At 43.2% G+C, this 23,399-nt stretch overlaps 1 protein-coding gene across 1 annotated transcript in view; it reads right to left on the bottom strand.

Annotated features, from left to right (window-relative positions):
* The window catches only part of LOC306928663 (CCR4-NOT transcription complex subunit 4-like), a gene marked incomplete at its 3' end in the record, with an annotated part of 379,642 nt that overhangs the window by 214,065 nt on the left and 142,178 nt on the right, over positions 1-23,399 (bottom strand). The window contains exon 3 of the mRNA XM_079508933.1: positions 2,757-2,844. Coding sequence (XP_079365059.1) covers positions 2,757-2,823 — 67 coding nt within the window. The 5' untranslated portion in view covers positions 2,824-2,844. The remainder of the gene's footprint in view (positions 1-2,756; positions 2,845-23,399) is intronic.

Raw genomic sequence — 23,399 nt, 5'->3', positions numbered from 1 at the left:
TGCACACACGCCCGCCGTCAAGAGTGGAATTGTTTAGAACTTGTTTCTATGCAACGCGTAGAAACGCACAAGGAGCACAATGTGACTGTGCAGATCCACGCGCGTATGTGGAGAGTGTCTCTCCACATGCGAGTGTCACTCCACATGTTAGTGTCACTCCACATGTTAGTGTCACTCCACATGTTAGTGTCACTCCACATGTTAGTGTCACTCCACATGTTAGTGTCACTCCACATGTTAGTGTCACTCCACATGTTAGTGTCACTCCACATGTTAGTGTCACTCCACATGTTAGTGTCACTCCACATGTTAGTGTCACTCCACATGCGAGTGTCACTCCACATGTTAGTGTCTCTCCACATGCGAGTGTCACTCCACATGTTAGTGTCTCTCCACATGCGAGTGTCACTCCACATGTTAGTGTCACTCCACATGCGAGTGTCACTCCAACATGTTAGTGTCACTCCACATGCGAGTGTCACTCCACATGTTAGTGTCACTCCACATGCGAGTGTCACTCCACATGTTAGTGTCTCTCCACATGCGAGTGTCACTCCACATGTTAGTGTCTCTCCACATGCGAGTGTCACTCCAACATCTGAAAAGCCCTTCATGGCTCCGCGTATGATGCCATCGCTCACCGACGATAGCCAATCTGCCAGTGCACAATGCATTGGCGGGTCTCACACATGCCTGCCCGCTGCCAGAGATGAATTGTCATATGTTTTTCTATGTGGCGCATTGCATCAGTGGAGAGATAGTGGAGAAGAGAGAGAGAGAGAGAGAGAGAGAGAGAGAGAGAGAGAGAGAGAGAGGGAGGAGGTCCCCATCTCTGATCTATGGTCTATAAGACAGAGATAACTGCCCATAACTCCGACATCCCGCTACTCCGACTACGTGGCTTTGCGCGCGGTTAGGGACCGGTTAGAATCTGAATCAGAATAAGCTTTATTGTCACATCACAGTTTTAAAAAAATGTGGGTAAAATGTGTTTTTGTGCATATAGTTCCAATCGTGTTATCTTTCCAAGAAAACAAAGAAAGGGAAGAAGAGAGGGGGGTAGGGTAAAGAGATCAAGGGAGGAAAGAAGAAAGTTTGAGCGCTTTTACCACAAAAAAAAAGGAAAGGGTTTCAGATATTTAGAAGCTTGTCCCACTCTCTTGGCTTATTTATAAATGGTGAGGCCGTAGGGTCTCTCTTAATGTGCTCACTCATGCATGTACACGTGTGCAGACGGGAAACATTATCCTCACGGTAATTAGGGGACGATAGCATGTATTTGCCTGTATAAACCTGATATACATTTTGTCTGGACTGCAACGGTGGGGCCAGCCCTATTAAACATGAAAGTCTCTGAATGACAGACCAAATGATAAATTACTCCAGTGGTCAACCAGTTAATTTCTCCCACAAAACAACGGAGATCATGTATCTCCAGCTCCTACCCCCCAACACACACTACACGTCCTATAGCAGCAACAAAAACTATTCAAGTACATAAAGCATCTCAATCGACAGTGCCTATGCATTCATAATATATAATATCCTATGCATAATATCCACTGCAGTGATCCGGGGAATTTTCCTGCATTCTAAAATGGGCTACAGACAATCATGCACATTAATTTGACAGATCCAAAGTGCTTGCTTGGTAATACAGACGATTAACGTAGGGCTGATGACATTGTCTACAGAGTGATTGCTGTGCCGTAGGGCAAACTGTGGTACTGTATGACTCCAAATGTACTGTATACCACTGGAAAGAGACAACTTTCTCCCCTGATAACACAGAAATTCACATTCGCAAATCTATTTTTGAGGGGCGTCACAAATATGTCACAGACATAATTACTTTAACCACTTCATTGGTTTCTATACCCAGAAAATACTGTTTATTGCCTGTCTTTCCAGTCAATTTACATGCAGTGTCAACATTCCTACCAGCCAGTTGTATTATCTTCTGCTCACATTTGCCCAAATAAAACGATTCTACATAATACAAGTTTAGAAGTAATCAACAAAAAGAGACCAAGCAGTGTCACAACACCACAATCTTTTAAGTCAAACAATTTCATTTCAGAGACACAATTTACTTCTGGAGTCTGGAGTAGAAATGTAAACATTGCTTTGCTTGATATAAAGTTAATCACTGGGGGAATGTGTGATACCCTTACAGTATATGAAGCCATGCATAACATTGCAGAATATGGTAACCTAATAACAAACACGGTAAACTATTTACAATACACTGTGGGTCCATACTGTAAAATTACACATGCTGTTCCATAATAGAGTAATAATATAGGCCTAGAGGAGAAGCAGCCTTACAGGACGCCTTTGATGTCTGCAAACAATTACCCTTGTGTATGTTGTTATCCACAGTGTAAGGAAAATTATATGGTAACATACAATCCAACATTTTCTAAAATAGTCGTGGGACACAGCACTGCAGGGGCTCTTCCGATAGTCATGATGCACGAGGTTTTAGCACAATACAACTATGAATCATAATATAATCACATTTGACAACTGGCTCCGATTAAAATTTTAAATAAGAATACCACTAACTTCCGTGAAATGAGTTTTTGGCTAAGGGCAAAGGAACCCTGATGGGAGGTTCCCTGTAGCTTTGGAGCCGTGCTGACAGAATAAGCATCACCTCCTCTGACAAGCGCGAATGCTAACTACTGTCAGCAAATGCGGCCCCCTGCCAAGCTGCGAATATGCAATGCACAACTCATACTTTTTCTACTTACTTCTGAGAAATGCTTTCGTCCCCGTCCTTGCAGAATGAGCCCTATGTCCACATTCCACTGCATCCATGCCTCAGGCAGTAACAGTAAGCTGTGGAAAAACAGGGCATGTTAGAAAATCATAATGAAGATGCACTTGGTATTGAAATGTTAGTCAACCTGTTACACCTTGTAAATACAAAATGGCATTTAATTGTCTAAGATATGCTCAATGTTAATTTGCATAATCTTGAATTTCACTGCAATTTTGTCTTGTCTTATCATGACCAAAGAGGAATAGTTACTAACTAAATACGATTGGTTTGGTTATGCATTGTCTTTGAGCATGCAATATTTTAGTTTGTGTTATTGATGCCTGCATGGTTATTGTTTCTCATAGAAGCACAGAATATTGGTTGAGGAGTGAATACCACAACAGAGCAAGGCCAAACAAAAACACAATGACCATATGAGATTTATGATAAGCAATGAGAACTCTGCACAGCCCGCCGCCTCCTGCACAACAGTAGAGGATGGGTGATGGGAGAAGAAATGTAAACAAAAGCTTCCATTTGATTAATTTTTACATGCCGGATCGGGGCCTTTTTATTTCTCTCCACTGTTGCCTGGGTAACTCTGAGCCCCTCGCGGGAAACCCATGTCTTCCAACAGAGTCCGCTCCCTTCACTGGGCAGCAAGGCAGAGTGACCCGACAGACTGAATCACAAGTCTGTAATCATATAGCTGTTTAAATGTGTGTATGGACGAGGAGAGTGGGAGAGTGATTAAAGACCTAGTGAAATAAAAAATACATTTTTTCACACTTTTAGAGCATATCTCTGGTCATCATATGGGCATACAATCGATGCCAAAACAATGGGAAAATGTCCATGTTTGTGTATTTTTGAGGGCTCCTATGTCTGGCATAACACAAACAACATTGCCAGTTTTGAGTGTTTGTGCAAACACAAACATTGAATGCCATTGACAATGAATGGCCTAACACAAACATTGAATGCCATTGACAATGAATGGCCTAACACAAACATTGAATGCCATTGACAACAAATGGCCAGTTTTGAGTGTTTGTGCAAACACAAACATTGCGTAAACACAAACATTGAAGACAAAAGTGAGGACGAAAATTGTGATTGGCCAGAATGAGATGATGTATGATGATAAGAGCGCACTTCACACAGGTGTGATTTTAATATCAAGTCCATATAAATAATTGTAATTACTTCCTGTGAACAAAAACTGACATACAGTACATCTACTCTTATGAATATAAATTAATCTTGATTTCATTCACCTGTTTGATTACAATATCTGCATGTTCCTCCAAACACAGCTGATTTTGATTACAGAGCTCATTCAAAAGGACATCCAGATCCAGGCAGTGTTTTACTCATTTTAAACTTAATCAGCAAGCTAAAATATGTATCTGAAAACATTATAGGTCAGAAATAATAGTAGCAAACATGCTTTGCTGGCCATCTCTCTCACTTGTAAACAAGCAGAATCTCAATCACTGCACCCCTATGCAGCAGAGCTACTAACTTCCCATCGCCTGAAGGGATGCAACGCTCTGATTGGTTCAGAAACATACAGGCTTCCGGTTTCAGACTTAAACTTCAAAATAAAATGGCGGAAAAAACCATTGCAGTCCGGCCGACATTAACTGAATTATAGAGAGAGCAGTAGTGGAAACAGTAGATATTGTACCGATAGATCTCTTTCCTCCCTCTTACTTCAACCCTGTATACTCTGTTGTACGCTGGCCAGAATCTGAAAATAGACGATCTACAAGCTACCTGCTATTTTCACCAAATGTTTATCTATCTTTTGACACACACACACACACACACACACACACACACACACACACACACACACACACACACACACACACACACACACACACACACACACACACACACACACACACACACACACACACACACACACACACACACACACACACACACACACACACACACACACACACACACACACACACACACACACACCTCCTGACTTCACTCCTCTTATCTGCTTTCTATCCCCCTTGCCCTTCTGCTTTCCGTGGAGCCTGACCGATTCCATGACACCACAAGGCTGAGAAGTAAAGTAATTAGTAGCTAAATAAAAACCCACACTTGACTTGCCAGGAAACCCACGTGAAATGTCCTCCCCATTGTCTCCACAATGGCAACGTCCATTCCAGACACTCACAGGTTACATTTAAACGTGGGCCCACATTTCGGGGCATTAGAGGCGAGCGGGTGGAGGTTATAACTGGAGGAAGTGGAGGAGTGGCATTTCACACTTTTATGTATGGCGGCTCACCCGGCTCCTATAGTTAAAGTGCAAGAACAGTGAAACATGCTCCGTGTCACTCTACGTGTCGCTCTGATGGGGTTGTCGCAGAGGAAGTAAAGGGTGACACTCCATCTGATATCTTGCAAGCTTGTCATGAGATTTGCCACATATTTTTTCTTTTGCATTTTCCCTTAACAACTTTCAACGTGGCATCCCTATTTTGGGCATGTCATAGGCGAGAAAGTAACCCACAAATATACCTGTATGCCTTCCTCCCGCATTAAAAAACAAATATAGATTGGGCCATAATGTTGGAAATATAACTCCCAAGAATGAAACCAAGCCATTTTGATGCAGACAATACCGTCCCGTCACCAGGAGCTTCAATCACTTTTGGACAGCTCAAACATTTATAGCTGAAAATCTAATGATAATTAATATAGTTACAGTATGTAATATTTATATATAATAAGGGCCATTATCGGCCCGACCCTTCTACCATTGTTTATATTGTGTTTAGTTTCCAAGATGGCCGCAGCACCAGGAGGGGGTGGGGCGGAGGTGAGCGGGTGGGGTCGACATATGCCCTTACTGGGCTACATTCACAAATTCAAGACACCTGTCTTGCGTTTGTCTTCTGTCTGTATTTAATGGCCGCTCCAATGCATTTCCAATGGAAGCCCATTCAGGTCAGGTGTCGGACACAAGGCGAGTGTCTTGAATGCAGCCCAGTAAGGGCATATGTCGACCGCGCCCGCTCACCTCCGCCCCACCCCCTCCTGGTGCTGTGGCCATCTTGGAAACTAAACACAATATAAACAATGGGAGAAGGGCGGGGTCGAGAAAGGCCCTTATTCATATTGTAGCCTACATTATGTTATATAATGAGCATTTGTAATATTAAAAGACGGAGATCTCCGTCCATGGCAGTGAACCGATGGATTTCAAAAGACGGAGATCTCCATCCATGGCACTCAAGAATGCATCCACGGTTCGTTATAAATCGTGAAGGTTGAAAATGGTTTTAAGAGCATAAAGGGAATTGATAATAAAATGATACAATAATGTATGTTAATTCTCAGAATCTGAGCCATAAGCCATTTAGCCTACTTACACTCGCACACGCACGCACACACACAGGCACGCTGCATGCATGCACGCAAACAAACTATTTAATAGCCATTACAGCAACTGAGCTCTTACGGCAGGAGCAGAAAAGCATCCAAGTAGTCCGGCAATTCATATAACTTGTCAAGAGGTGTGTGTATTTTTGCAGTACAGTATGCATTTCTGTGTGTGTGTGTGTGTGTGTGTGTGTGTGTGTGTGTGTGTGTGTGTGTGTGTGTGTGTGTGTGTGTGTGTGTGTGTGTGTGTGTGTGTGTGTGTGTGTGTGTGTGTACATTATGCTGTTACATGTACCTATCTAGTCTGACAACTCTGCATATCTCTCTGGGGAGGGGGATTTTCATCACAAGTCATGTTAAAAATAATTTGACTTGTAGAACAGAATGGATTTCCAGTCACGGCGGTTGTCTGATGGTGGGATAGCCCAGACCCATTACACTCTTGCTAATGCATTTCAAACATGACATTAACATAATACCCCTTTCATTTTCTGAATGCGGAAATGGGATAAAAAGCAAGAGCATTACCACAGGACCAAACACACTGCATTACTAATATGTCCCTGTTTATTTTAGACAATCCAGATCATTTGCACAGTGGGATTCAGGATTATATGGACTGACTACGGTGCTAATCCTGTTTGTGTAGAAGAATAATGTTTTGGGGTGTTGCTTTGTGCCTCTCTTTAGATCTAATGTATATTGACTATTACCGTACCACCTACATAAACTAAATAAAGGTTACTGTAATTAAGAAGATCTTTTCATGTACGTATACTTTTTAACCGCCCTATTGTCCCTTTTCTGGTCATTTTATAATGGGCTATTGGCATAATAGTTGTGACGCATTGTGAGCTTGCAGATTGGCTATTTTCGTAGAAGGAAAACATAAGGGGGGCTAGTGTAGACCTCTGGGGGACAACGATCAACTAGTATATAAGGTTTAAGTGGTTGACCTTGCTAGTGGCATGGCTGTAATGATGAATATTGGATGACAATATTGGTTGGTCCATCCATCTCTGTCAAACACTTTTGTCCCAAACAGGATTTCTCAAAAGCTACTGGTTGGATTCCAATGGGTTTTGCTTTTTTCCTCTTCTTCATGAAAGAAAAGGATCTCACACCATGCCAACAGACACCCAACAGCATGCCTCCTTCCTCTCCAGAGAGGCTAACCTTGTTACAGACGTTACCTTATACTTTATTCTGCCTCTTTGACTCTGTTCCTCCAACGTCACCATCTAAATTAAGCTACAAAACAGATGATGCATCCCGAGGTGAGGCTATGATGATGCAATGCCGGAAATGTAAGTAAGGCAGAATAAAAAAACAAATGTCTTTGACCACTGTAACCTCATTGTTAGTAGAGAGGACCATCCCCCTTTTTTTCTTTCTTTTTTGTGGTGACATATTAAACTTGTAATCATGTTCCACCCAGACAGATGAATTGGAAAATGAAAAGTGAAGGAGTTGATTTCACCTGACAGTGTGTGGTCTTTTGAATTAAACTCTTAATGTTGAGACCTTTATTAATCCTGGATTCAGTTTCAGCTTCACTGATAAGCTTCACTGATGGTTGTTCAGATGGTCATGATGAGGCGTTAAGTGTCTTTTCAGGGACATTGACCATGTATACAGGGGGGACCGATCGACCGGAACAGTGAGCGAACCGGTGAGCTAGTAGTCTGAGTGGGTGCTGTAGTGAATGTCCCCATTTGCATAAGATTACACAATTATCTATAATGACGGAGGCACATGCAAGAGGACATTTGAACCACTCTTTTAAAACCCTCAAGTTTTTCTCAGGGACACTTAGACACGTATACTGGGCAGCCTGGTGGGCAAACTGGTGACCACGCGGTGGTCTCCCTTGGTCTCCCAGATTTTCAAGTGGGCCCCGATCCAGAAAGTTTTGATAATCAGTGAAGGCTGAACTAAGTTATGGACACTCCTTACTTACAGAGTGGCCATGTGACCAGAGTTGGTGTCTGAATAATATGGTGTAGCATACTGTATGAAGGGCCTACTGTAAGTTTGCTTGAGTTTTGTGTATTCGCTTTTTGCAGCCATTTTGATAGAGCATAAATTGTTTGTTGTGCTTTCTTCTTTTTATATCATCACATTTTATATTTTGACACCTGTAATTGTCTCCACCAGGCCGAAGGCATGGGGAGAGAGTATGTTTTGCACTCCGTCCATGTGTGTGTGTGTGTGTCCGTCCTTCCGTCCGTCTGTTACCAGCTAATCTCCGGCACCGTTAACCCGGTCGATGCCAAACTTTGCACACACACTCCCTGGATGCCAACGATGAACCTCTGCCCCACATTTTCCAGAACGGCCTGTTATAGCGCCACCATGAGGCAGCTTTTCACATTTTATACCTAAAACTGCACCGATCTGCGTGAAACGTTGCATGCACACTCCCTAGAGGCCAAGGACAAACCGTTGACCTGCATTATCCGCATCTGCCTTTTATAGCGCCACCAGGAGGCCAAATTTTGTAAAACACATTTTTTGATATTACTCCTCCAGATTCTGTCCAAAAATCTCACAAATCGTTACACACTATCTCTATGGTCATGTGCTCAAGTCGGATCTGTCCGATATTTCATATTCCATCCATTCCTAATTGGCTATAATTATCTTTCACAGTTTGCAAGATTGCCCCGTTTTGAACAAAAGCCTCAAATCATGAACGCAGCATGCATTTTACGTGAAATCTTTCACACATTTTCTTACTAGGCTGAGGAATATATCCCACCCTTTACACATTGGCCTGTTATAGCGCCACCAACAGGTTGATTTTTGCAAAACACATTTTTGGAACAAAATGCCTCAAAAACATGTTTATATTAATCCTAAACATTTTGCCAAACATCTCACACAGTCCTATCCTCCTGGTGGAGACCTGTGCCCAGAAGGGCACTTTTTCTAGTTTTGTAATATAACCCCTCTGATATTTTTTATAAAATGTATACAAATTTGCAACAGTTTTTTTTTCTCTCTTTGCTACAACATCCATCCCACTGTTACTGAATAAATAAATAGTATAACAACCAAAACCAACCATCTCTGATGGTCCTGTCCCCATGCACTAAACATTTAAACTTTTTTTACATCTTCAGTTATCTATGTACAGCAGAGGTTCCCAAACCTTTTCACGTCAAGGACCCCCAAATTGACACTTATTAGGCCGCAGACCCCCATTTGAAAAGGTATGCCAGGGACGCCCATAAGAGAAAAATTGTACGGCTCTAGCAGTGATTTTCAACCATTTTAATTTGAAGGACCCCCCAGTTTGACATGCATTAGGCCGCGGTCCACCTTTTCTATCTCTGGGATCCCAATGTATATGTACTCTCTCAAGGACCCCTAGGGGTCCCGGCCCGGACCCCACTTTGGGAACCAATGATGTACACAGGATATCTATGGATGCTATATATATATAGAGGAAAGATCATGGGCTCACTAAAAAGGTTAGGATTCAACCTCTGGGGAACATGAATGCTCTCACAGGAATGGCTATACTGTACATGTGGACAGTAGGATGCATCATCTGGAGAGCACGAAAGTGCACATAAATACAGACATCAGTTTTCAAGATATCTCGTTACGGACCAGGTTTTTGGACAGACTGACATTGCCAATTAATTAACAAATTATCATTTTGCTCTAAAATGAGTGGGCACACAAAGGTTCCAATTATCATTTTGCTCTAAAATGAGTGGGCACACAAAGGTTCCATATCTACAGCTTATAATTCTTGTACTTTGTTCAGACGGCAGGATCTTTAGGACACTGATTATGTGAAACTAAGTGATCAGATCATATTTGTGTATTCAAACATTGACGACCTATCCGCATTTGTTGCTGTGGTAACAACGTAACGGCACCGGTGTGCATAATGATGAAGTATAAATCAGGCGTGTGTCCAAGAGTACAGCTCTTCAGAAATCAATTTGAATCGCATTTAAAAACACATACAGGTGGTGCTTTCTATAATTCCAATCTGGATAGGCCAAGCATGTGCCAATTAGGAACGTAGCCTTGGAAGCCAAAACAATGAGACAGATAAGAGAGGGGAAGGAATGAGGGTGAGGGAAGGAGGCCAACATTCACATGGCTGTTGCAGTGGATGTCTCTCATTTGCATAAGATCACACAATTATCCATAATGACCGAGGCGCATGCGAGAGGACATTTGCACCGCTCCTTGTAAGAACCCACGAGGGACGCGGTCATCAGGGAGACGCACCTCAGCCCCCGCAGCTGCCCGTCCCGCACGCAGCGGAGGAGGACAGCAGCTTCGTGTTGGAGTCAGAATGGAGGGAAGAAAGAAAGACAGGAATCCACAAGGGAGCAGAAAAGTGTGTGAACAGAATGCATGAAAAGTGCATGAAAGAGAGTCAGAGAAGCACTGCATAAATTGAAAGCATAACAAGTCACTATTTCTTGCTTTCAGATTCTCAGGCTTCTGTTAGGCTATTCTTGACCAACTTAACTTATAAATAATTGTCCTCATTATAGTCATACTGGGTGTCTGGGTGACCTTTTTCAATTAAACAAGAGTTATTTTTGATCTAATCTTCACATGTATATCTTTCTACAATAGCCATTCCACATGAGAGAGAGAGAGAAGTTTGTGTGTGTGTGTGTGTGTGTGTGTGTGTGTGTGTGTGTGTGTGTGTGTGTGTGTGTGTGTGTGTGTGTGTGTGTGTGTGTGTGTTGGTAGGGCCCTTCAGAATTAGTTTTGGAGTGGTACTTTTGTGTTTTTCTTTTTTCTGAACAGAATTCTATACAGAACATAAAAAGGTCACGGTGTAATGACAATGGAGCTTAAAGACTACAAAAAAAGAATGTTACTAAAACAAGTTACTAAGATTATTTTTCTGGTTTATTATTATTATTGTCATATCCTATCCTCCTCCTATCCTATCCCATAACCCGCCATGCCTCAATGAGTTTCAAGTTAGTCCATGCATTCTTCGATACACCTCGTTATCTTCCCATTTTTTCTTTTGTCTGCCTCGTCTCCTGCAAGGCCTGCATATCTGGTGATGTGGCCATACCACCTCAGTGTTCACTTCTTAACGGTGGTAGATCTGGTGATGTGGCCATACCACCTCAGTGTTCACTTCTTAACGGTGGTAGATCTGGTGATGTGGCCATACCACCTCGGTGTTCACTTCTTAACGGTGGTAGATCTGGTGATGTGGCCATACCTCCTCAGTGTTCACTTCTTAACGGTGGTAGATCTGGTGATGTGGCCATACCACCTCAGTGTTCACTACTTAACGGTGGTAGATCTGGTGATGTGGCCATACCACCTCGGTGTTCACTTCTTAACGGTGGTAGATCTGGTGATGTGGCCATACCACTTCAGTGTTCACTTCTTAACGGTGGTAGATCTGGTGATGTGGCCATACCACCTCGGTGTTCACTTCTTAACGGTGGTAGATCTGGTGATGTGGCCATACCACCTCAGTGTTGACTTCTTAACGGTGGTAGATCTGGTGATGTGGCCATACCACCTCAGTGTTCACTTCTTAACGGTGGTAGATCTGGTGATGTGGCCATACCACCTCAGTGTTGACTTCTTAACGGTGGTAGATCTGGTGATGTGGCCATACCACCTCGGTGTTCACTTCTTAACGGTGGTAGATCTGGTGATGTGGCCATACCCACCTCACTGTTCACTTCTTAACGGTGGTAGGGCCAGCAGGTCATCATGTGGGCCCGATGGTTTGGCATATCTTTTGTCGGACTTCCTTGTTAGTGACATGTTGGGTGTAGGAGATACCCATGCATGAGTATTATGTTATGTATCATCTCATCTCCCTGCTCTTTATACAATTCTGCAGCTCTCCTGTAAGGATTTCACAAAATTATAGGAAGATTGAGATGGCAACTTGGCAAATGAGCGCAGTAGTCTCACTTTTGATGCAAGATTTATGTTTTTTCAACTTTTTTGTCTTCCCATATACTGTAGGCTTGAGTTTTGCCAGGGTGGCAGTTCTTTGTGCAATTCTGGCAAGGACTTCTGGTTTGGATCCTTAATCGGAAACAATTGCTCCCAAGTTATTCTAAGCTAGACACAGTGACTGTCAAGTAGTTGTCCATTCACTTTTATGTCTGAATGGGTGCCATTGTTGTTGTTGGTAATCAACTTTGGGTTTTTTTCCAACATTGATTTCCATTCCATATATATATATATACATGAGTGCAGTCATGCCCTTCAGTTTCAACTAGGCTGGCAAGTTATTTTTCTGCTCCAGCTGGCTCATCAATGTCATCCGCAAAAGAGGTTGGAGAAATACACTGAGATCGCAGTATTGCAGCCTGACTCATTTGGCTGCCAGGCAGAGATCTAATCACTTGTGTGCTCAACTTTTTTAATGTGACACGTTATATGATTGCTGATGCATACTGTACTCTTCACCACTGACAGAACCGAGTCATGTTATTGTTGGTAGAGCAGCAGGTTGTCCTTGGCTTCTGGTGTTACTACCTTCAGTAATACTTAATAATTCATAGTCCATTGTATGACATGTCACACAAGAGAGCTTCTAGATCTGTTATTTTATGTACCGGTGGGCTATAATCAGGCTTAACCACTTAAACATTGGTGACCCCAGGTATGCATCGTTTCCCTCCAAATCACTTCGTCGATATTAGCAGATATATAAGCTCACAATTATGTCACGTTGTGGCAATTTGAATTTTCACTGAACTAGGCCGGTGCCCGGCTGTAGAGCACCACGTGGGCAACGATGGAAGTTGGAGATCCATTGTACCCGTGTCAGAATACCTGTTCCACCCATATGTCTGTGTGCCATTTATGCCCATATATGGAGATTTCTGTATCTGTCTCTCTGTGTCCCTTTATTCCTATATATGGAGTTCTGTGTCAGGCATGCCCAAATATTAAGTGTCGTGATGTCAGAACAGGCCAGCTCCATATATGGAGATATAGGGGTGATCAGGTCCAGAGCTCGGGCAGAGGCCTTTGTGCTGGTTCTGAACAACTGCCTATCCGACGGACTCGACACCGGGCACTGCACTCCTTGTGGTGGGGTGGAACGCGTGGGCCGAACGGTTCTCGAGTTACGTGGATTACAAATTACAGACATGACAACATTCCCAGAATAAGGACGTCACGGTTCATGTGGTAAAGTTCTTATTCCAGTGTATGAGCATGTGTATTCAGTGCATAAAAAGTACAGTACATAAAAACGCTGCACATAAAAACTTTGTGTTTAGTGTTCATTAAAAAAAGAAGAAAATAAACATTAAGTCCATTTCACATTACTGTAATGTTCTTTGAGTACAAAGACTGTATTGTTTTAGAGACCTTATTGCTGTGGGATAACACACAGGTTCAGTAAGTGGAATGATTGCATGATTGCATTGATGAAGTAAAACAGCCACTGCCAGATTTGTATTCAGTTTGTGTTGCAGTCTGAATCAGTGGCGTTGCGTTGCGTGCGTGCGTGTACACGTGCGTGTGTGTGTGTGTACGTGCGCGTGCGTGGGGTGGAGTGATTTATTTGTCCATAGGCAAATAACAGCTCATCTTACTTGGACTGGAGTGCCCAAATTTGTATCCTTGCCAATTATGCATATTTTATTCTCAATTCTTATAATTTTAGTGATTCTGCTTGGCTAAAACCTCTTTGGTGGACAGCAAATAAATCCTCTGTGCAGGAAAAGCCCTGATAAATCTTCTGCTTACAAATCACAAATGCTGCTACAGTATAAGGAGATTAAAACCTTCCTCTGGCTAATCTGATTCCATATTTGGTCTAGTTTCCTGCAGAAGGGGGCAGAGACCAATTCAATCTACAGCTTACCCAAAAAATATGTACGATGCTGTAAGTGATTATGTTTTTTAACAAAAAATATTATTGTTAAATTAATAAATCCATATTCAGATTTTAATCATTTGCTAGTATATTTGATCTGCTCGTGATCCAGTTCCAATTCTGTCTGCTCATTTATTTATTTCATCATATTTTACGAGACTATAATGTAACACTTATGGTGCAGTATGTCCACTGTTGACAGACTAACAGTTTGACACACACTGAAATGACCCGCACCATTCTACAAGGCTCCGATAGCCAGGACTTTTGTGTTCAACTCATGGCTCACAGTCTCCACTGTCTCCGGGAGAGGAGTCTCCACTGGGTTCCATAAGAGACTGCATCATTCTTCCTGTGGCAGAGAAGACAAACAGACTGCAGCGCTGTCCTCTCGAGGGTTCACAATGCATGGTCCCACCGCTGAGGAACGCGATCCTCGCCGTCTGCCCTGAAACTTCACACAGGAAAGTGAGCCACGATGAATAACACATGGGCTTCAGAGGCTATGTTCAGGCTGGCAGCACAGATCCCATTTTTGCTCTATCCAGATTGGCATCAGATTGGTTTTATCGGGACTGAGCAGCAAAAGACATGGAAACGCTAATCGCATTTGAAACACATTCCTAGTTGATTTGAAAAGTCTGATGATTTTGAAAGTCTCGATTTATACGCTGGAGTTCAAGTGATCATTGTATAAGTTAGTTAAGCATTACTCAGTGGTCTTTACATTGTTACCACAGAAGCACACAGATCTGATCACTTGGATATAACAGTGTGGATTTGCCTTCCGTCTGAACGAAGCCAGAGAGAACAGAAGAACTCTCCTAGGACAGTACGTTCTCAAACTTGTTCAAGAACCCCCAAATGTATCTTTGGGGGACACCCCATCTCAAAGATATGTTGTGCAGAAGATGTTCAAAAATAGCAGATCTACATGCTCAGAGCACGGCACGAAGTGATGCGCTATGACATTGTATTATCTGCTATTTTTCAATAAGCAAAGTATAAAATATGGTTAAAGTGGTTAAAATGATTGTGGTGCTACATTAACTAATTTAGCTGGGGACCACCTAGAACCCCCGCCAAAGAACCAATGGTCTAGGAATTCAACAGTTGGAAAACAAGGTGTATTTTGGTTGAATGATGGAGATTCAGCAGGATTTTGACGGATAAACACAGCTGAAGGTAATGACATTAATTGTGGGTGTGTTTCATTTAGGCGTTCGTCTGCCAACATGACACCCGCAATTAATGTTATTACCTTCAGCTGTGTTTATCCGTCAAAAACCCTGCAGGTGTCACTGTAATAAATGAATCACCAAAACGCTCATCATTTTTGCTTCAGATATTTGCTCTTTTTTCTTAGCCTTCAGGAGAGCACACTTCAGATACAACACAGGCGCGCACGCACGCACACACGCACGCACACACACACACACACACAAATACCAGGAAAATGCAATGATGTGTCAAATAAGGTTACTGTACACACGTACTGTACCTGTTTGCACATACTCATGGCATGGACGGATGGTGCTTACTCCCATGCGTAGTCACCCCCACGGGGCCATTGTATGCCAAGAGAAACCCTGTGTATATTATACCTATATTATACCTTAGGCCTCCACAGAGTAATGCACCTGTCTCGTATTTGCAAAGAGCACAACATTTAATTTTACAGTGGGACACACAGGACTGTTTTTCACTGCACAAAATGACAACCAGGTTGCACAGGGAATGGAGGCAAGGCAGGTCATCCCTCAATGGAAATCTCTGATTCAGACTGCAACACAAACTGAATACAAATCTGGCAGTGGCTGTTTTACTTCATCAATGCAATCATTCCACTTATTTAACCTGTGTGTTATCCCACAGCAATAAGGTCTCTAAAACAATACAGTCTTTGTACTCAATGAACATTACAGTAATGTGAAATGGACTTAATGTTAATTTTCTTCTTTTTTAATGAACACTAAGTTTTCTCACACGCACGCGCACGCACGCACGCACGCACGCACGCACACACGCACACACGCACACACGCACACACGCACACACGCACACACACACACACACACACACACACACACTTCCTCTAAGCTAGAATCAAAGGTGCAGGCAACTTCAAGAATGAAAACTGATCTGTTCTCTTCATTGATCACAACAACATCTGGTGTGTTAGCAGAGAGATGTGCAAAAATATAGTATTTTCAGTACAAGTTGAAACATGGAAGGTTTGACACAAAATGTTTAGATATGTCCTTTGTTATGAGATCAACTATTCTGTCGTGGCGTGCTATGTAAAGCCCTTTATAGGCATAACAGCCATTCAGAATGTGTGACATGGTTTCTGTAACGAGCCCTGTGGTGTGATGCAAGCAGTGAGGTTCATGGGTGGAGGGAAACCAGAGGGAAAGGTTGAGTTTGGTGGGAAGGATCTGTAACCTGACTTTTACTGTAAAGGTGATAATGTCCTCATTGAGAGTCAGAGTGAGCATGGGGAAGGCAAGCCAGTTTCCCCTGGAGTTTGAGTCCAGTCCAGTGGTGTTGTTGCCGATGTTGGAACATATCCAACAGGGTCCGCCGGGCACCCTTAGGTGTCAACAGGTGGGTGTGTCCGCTGTAGGTCACTGTTGCTCTAACAGAGGTGAGAGGGTCAGTTATTATGTCCTCAGAGACCTCCACAGTCTCAGTCAGGCCGCGCCCACTCCAGGGACACACCGGTTTGGACGCAGAGGTCGTTCAAATCCGGCCAATCCGATGAAACTCCAAAGCCTGGGGAGCCAGTTTCCCACTGGGTTTCCTTTTGAACCCAAGGAAGTGGGGCTGTGGCTCCCTGGCTAAAGGGACCTTGCGTCTCCTCAAATCGAGGAACAGGGAAGATCTAGCTAGCTCCCTAACATCCCTATCATCATTATTCAGCATGCTCAATAGATGTGATATGCGCATGCTGATATAAATCCATGACACATTCGGTACACCCAGCCCGCCCCCCCACTGAGGATGGTGAATATCATCACGGGTGCTGTGTGTGTTCAGGGAAAACAACTTACGTACTAAGCTCACCGTTTTATTATTAATTTCGCTTAGTACCTTCTGCTGGAGGTGAACATTGGAGAAGAAGTGTTGGACTTTAGACAGTGCTATTGGTCTGATGGCCTCTAGCTTCATGGTTAAAGGTAGAGAGCATCTGTCAATAAGGTCCAACCTAGATGTGAACTCGGACAAGATGATGTTAACTTGTTCCTTCCATTCACATGCAATGTTAAACATATGCCCTAGATAGGAGTATGTCTCATGAAGGGAGAACACACACACACACACACACACACACACACACACACACACACACACACACACACACACACACACACACACACACACACACACACACACACACACACACACACACACACACACACACACACACACACACAGCAAGGTTTATTCACCAAATCTGTGATTTAGAGTTGCATTTATCAGAGGTACAATAGCTTTTCACAAAGCATCTTATCTAGACTCACTAGACTTATTTTGGAGTTTCAGTGGTTGAATGCAATGCAGTCAGACAGCAACATCATCACAATTATTCTCCACCACAGAACGTTACCTGATGTAGACAATAAGACACTGGCACACCAGCGGGTGGTTTGAAAACGGTACTTTGCTGGCTCAGGTAATAATACAGTATTTTATAGTTGGTTTGGCAGCTTCGAACACTTGGAAATGTTACTTAACTTAGCCGACTAGTTTTGAGCTTGTAAATGAACATTTCTTTTTTATATCCGATATATACACTAGAAAAGGTGCTCCTCGGATAACCTCACCTGGTCCGCCAGGTCACAACGCATTGCATCACATTGTCGTATGATGAAGTGTATCAGCTAAGAGTAAAACCAAAAAGAAAAGCAAATTGAACCCTGAGATCGACCAATTATGTTGAATTTGAGGAGATTTGCTTGGCCTAAGCAAGGGCCAACTAAGAATGCTTGATCGCCAACCGTAAGTGCACAAGATCGGCCCTCATGGTACAGCTGTTTTTCATCACAGCCTCAGAAGAGGACAGAGCGTTCCCCCTCTGAGACAAACACCCTGTTCTCTTCGGACGAGAAACACACAGCTTGGAGACTAGAAATAACTCTGCAGAGCCTGCCCTACCCCAACGCTATCAAAAGGGCACAGTGGGTACTTCAAATGGAAATAACTTTGCAGAGCCTGCACTAGCCCACACCATTAAAGGGCACATTGTGTACTTTAAATGGCACTACCTTTAGCCTGTGAAATTAGCCCTGGTCTGGTCCTAAGAGAAGGATATACGTACATATATACAAATATTCTTAAAACCAGTGGTTCTCAAACATTTTCATGTCACGGACCCCTAAATTGATGGGACACAGATGTTTGAAAATAGTGTGTGTCACAGACCCCCAAAAGAGATGATTGTTGTTAGATTTGATTTATTACAGTCCCTGTTTTTTCACAATGGTGTACAAATGGAACCAAATGGACACAACCCTTACTGGTCCATTTGGTTCCATATGTACACTCTCATGGACCCGACCCTTACTGGTCCATTTGGTTCCATATGTACACTCTCATGGACCCGACCCTTACTGGTCCATTTGGTTCCATATGTACACTCTCATGGACCCGACCCTTACTGGTCCATTTGGTTCCATATGTACACTCTCATGGACCCGACCCTTACTGGTCCAGTTGGTTCCATATGTACACTCTCATGGACCCGACCCTTACTGGTCCATTTGGTTCCATATGTACACTCTCATGGACCCGACCCTTACTGGTCCATTTGGTTCCATATGTACACTCTCATGGACCCGACCCTTACTGGTCCAGTTGGTTCCATATGTACACTCTCATGGACCCGACCCTTACTGGTCCATTTGGTTCCATATGTACACTCTCATGGACCCGACCCTTACTGGTCCATTTGGTTCCATATGTACACTCTCATGGACCCGACCCTTACTGGTCCATTTGGTTCCATATGTACACTCTCATGGACCCGACCCTTACTGGTCCATTTGGTTCCATATGTACACTCTCATGGACCCGACCCTTACTGGTCCAGTTGGTTCCATATGAACACTCTCATGGACCCGACCCTTACTGGTCCAGTTGGTTCCATATGTACACTCTCATGGACCCGACCCTTACTGGTCCATTTGGTTCCATATGTACACTCTCATGGACCCGACCCTTACTGGTCCATTTGGTTCCATATGTACACTCTCATGGACCCGACCCTTACTGGTCCATTTGGTTCCATATGTACACTCTCATGGACCCGACCCTTACTGGTCCATTTGGTTCCATATGTACACTCTCATGGACCCGACCCTTACTGGTCCAGTTGGTTCCATATGTACACTCTCATGGACCCGACCCTTACTGGTCCAGTTGGTTCCATATGTACACTCTCATGGACCCGACCCTTACTGGTCCAGTTGGTTCCATATGTACACTCTCATGGACCCGACCCTTACTGGTCCAGTTGGTTCCATATGTACACTCTCATGGACCCGACCCTTACTGGTCCATTTGGTTCCATATGTACACTCTCATGGACCCGACCCTTACTGGTCCAGTTGGTTCCATATGTACACTCTCATGGACCCGACCCTTACTGGTCCAGTTGGTTCCATATGAACACTCTCATGGACCCGACCCTTACTGGTCCAGTTGGTTCCATATGTACACTCTCATGGACCCGACCCTTACTGGTCCATTTGGTTCCATATGTACACTCTCATGGACCCGACCCTTACTGGTCCAGTTGGTTCCATATGTACACTCTCATGGACCCGACCCTTACTGGTCCAGTTGGTTCCATATGTACACTCTCATGGACCCGACCCTTACTGGTCCAGTTGGTTCCATATGTACACTCTCATGGACCCGACCCTTACTGGTCCAGTTGGTTCCATATGTACACTCTCATGGACCCGACCCTTACTGGTCCATTTGGTTCCATATGTACACTCTCATGGACCCGACCCTTACTGGTCCATTTGGTTCCATATGTACACTCTCATGGACCCGACCCTTACTGGTCCATTTGGTTCCATATGTACACTCAGACTTACTGGTCCATTTGGTTCCATATGTACACTCTCAGACTTACTGGTCCATTTGGTTCCATATGTACACTCTCAGACTTACTGGTCCATTTGGTTCCATATGTACACTCTCAGACTTACTGGTCCATTTGGTTCCATATGTACACTCTCAGACTTACTGGTCCATTTGGTTCCATATGTACACTCTCAGACTTACTGGTCCATTTGGTTCCATATGTACACTCTCAGACTTACTGGTCCATTTGGTTCCATATGTACACTCTCAGACTTACTGGTCCATTTGGTTCCATATGTACACTCTCAGACTTACTGGTCCATTTGGTTCCATATGTACACTCTCAGACTTACTGGTCCATTTGGTTCCATATGTACACTCTCAGACTTACTGGTCCATTTGGTTCCATATGTACACTCTCAGACTTACTGGTCCATTTGGTTCCATATGTACACTCTCAGACTTACTGGTCCATTTGGTTCCATATGTACACTCTCAGACTTACTGGTCCATTTGGTTCCATATGTACACTCTCAGACTTACTGGTCCATTTGGTTCCATATGTACACTCTCAGACTTACTGGTCCATTTGGTTCCATATGTACACTCTCAGACTTACTGGTCCATTTGGTTCCATATGTACACTCTCAGACTTACTGGTCCATTTGGTTCCATATGTACACTCTCAGACTTACTGGTCCATTTGGTTCCATATGTACACTCTCAGACTTACTGGTCCATTTGGTTCCATATGTACACTCTCAGACTTACTGGTCCATTTGGTTCCATATGTACACTCTCAGACTTACTGGTCCATTTGGTTCCATATGTACACTCTCAGACTTACTGGTCCATTTGGTTCCATATGTACACTCTCAGACTTACTGGTCCATTTGGTTCCATATGTACACTCTCAGACTTACTGGTCCATTTGGTTCCATATGTACACTCTCAGACTTACTGGTCCATTTGGTTCCATATGTACACTCTCAGACTTACTGGTCCATTTGGTTCCATATGTACACTCTCAGACTTACTGGTCCATTTGGTTCCATATGTACACTCTCAGACTTACTGGTCCATTTGGTTCCATATGTACACTCTCAGACTTACTGGTCCATTTGGTTCCATATGTACACTCTCAGACTTACTGGTCCATTTGGTTCCATATGTACACTCTCAGACTTACTGGTCCATTTGGTTCCATATGTACACTCTCAGACTTACTGGTCCATTTGGTTCCATAGGTACACTCTCAGACTTACTGGTCCATTTGGTTCCATATGTACACTCTCAGACTTACTGGTCCATTTGGTTCCATATGTACACTCTCAGACTTACTGGTCCATTTGGTTCCATATGTACACTCTCAGACTTACTGGTCCATTTGGTTCCATATGTACACTCTCAGACTTACTGGTCCATTTGGTTCCATATGTACACTCTCAGACTTACTGGTCCATTTGGTTCCATATGTACACTCTCAGACTTACTGGTCCATTTGGTTCCATATGTACACTCTCAGACTTACTGGTCCATTTGGTTCCATAGGTACACTCTCAGACTTACTGGTCCATTTGGTTCCATATGTACACTCTCAGACTTACTGGTCCATTTGGTTCCATATGTACACTCTCAGACTTACTGGTCCATTTGGTTCCATATGTACACTCTCAGACTTACTGGTCCATTTGGTTCCATATGTACACTCTCAGACTTACTGGTCCATTTGGTTCCATATGTACACTCTCAGACTTACTGGTCCATTTGGTTCCATATGTACACTCTCAGACTTACTGGTCCATTTGGTTCCATATGTACACTCTCAGACTTACTGGTCCATTTGGTTCCATAGGTACACTCAGACTCTCAGACTCTCAGACTTATGGGGCTCTTTGAGATTAAACGGTTTGAGAACCACTGATCTAGGCATGAATCAAAATTCCATTATTGTTTAAGTGCAGCTAAAAGTAAGATAAAAGTATAAAAGTAAAATAGTACAGAAGGAGTATAAAACATTCAACAGTCATAGAACATCAACTGAAGCATCCAAAATATGACTGTAAATTAAATATCATCATGTGATAAATTACATGTTATCGGAATGGAATATATGGCATACTCGCCAATACCAGCATTTTAAGCAGTACCGGCAGCTTTTCCAATACTGGTATCCATATCGGAAGATTGGGCACAACTCTACAGCCAACACAGTTGTCTTGTCCCCTCTAAGTTCATCGACTATTATCGACCTTCATTACTACGAGTCCCTACCATCGTAGTCTGCCTCTCCTCAACACATCCACTATGGCAGGCCTACTCAACTCAACACATCCACTATGGCAGGCCTACTCAACTTAAGATAGTTCTGCCTCTCCTCAACACATCCACTATGGCAGGCCTACTCAACTTAAGATAGTTCTGCCTCTCCTCAACACATCCACTATGGCAGGCCTACTCAACTTAAGATAGTTCTGCCTCTCCTCAACACATCCACTATGGCAGGCCTACTCAACTTAAGATAGTTCGGGGGCCGCCCAGCAAAATTCCAAAAGTCCTGCAAAAAGAGCCGCAAACTAAAAAAATATTATGGTATTATTGTGAAATGTTTACAATTTTATTTTGTAACAGACTCATGACTAGTCTAAAAATTTAGAAAAAAGACACATTTAAACAAAAACATTGTGATTAATAATGAAGTTACAAAATGAGTCTTCATTCACAAAATGTGAAGAGAACACGCAATGAACAGATTACTGTATCACAGGTGAATAAATAAATGAGTGGTTATCACTTTATCTTGGAACAAACAATACTATATAACTACGGTCTTGTTCCAAAAAAATTAAATAACAAATTTTTATTGGTATGACCATGACAGGCTGCAGATACATTAAGCAGGGCCGCATGCAGCCCACAGGCCACGGGTTGAGTCCCCTCCCATCCTCTGTCTGGGCTCTGCGCTCGTCTTTCTCTCCCTCAGTGACACAATGAACATCCATATAATCATCCTCATCTCGGCTGTCCAGCTTCTCTTCTTCCGAGTCACCCTCAGGGCCCCATGTCTCACTTCCATACATCATACCACTTCTGACGCAAGCCGAGTACACTTGCCCTTTCATCTTCAGGGATGGGGCCTTGGATGGAACAAAAAGACGGAAAAAAATGTCGTCCATCTGATTCATACCATTGCAGTCACTGCTAGACACCCCCGCCCCCCCCCCCCACCCCAGTTCAGCATGTCTCCAATAATTAACCCATTTT

The sequence above is a fragment of the Electrona antarctica genome (assembly GCF_951216825.1).
Source record: "Electrona antarctica genome assembly, chromosome: 8".
Taxonomy (NCBI): domain Eukaryota; kingdom Metazoa; phylum Chordata; class Actinopteri; order Myctophiformes; family Myctophidae; genus Electrona; species Electrona antarctica.
This window is presented reverse-complemented; position numbering and strand designations above follow the sequence as displayed.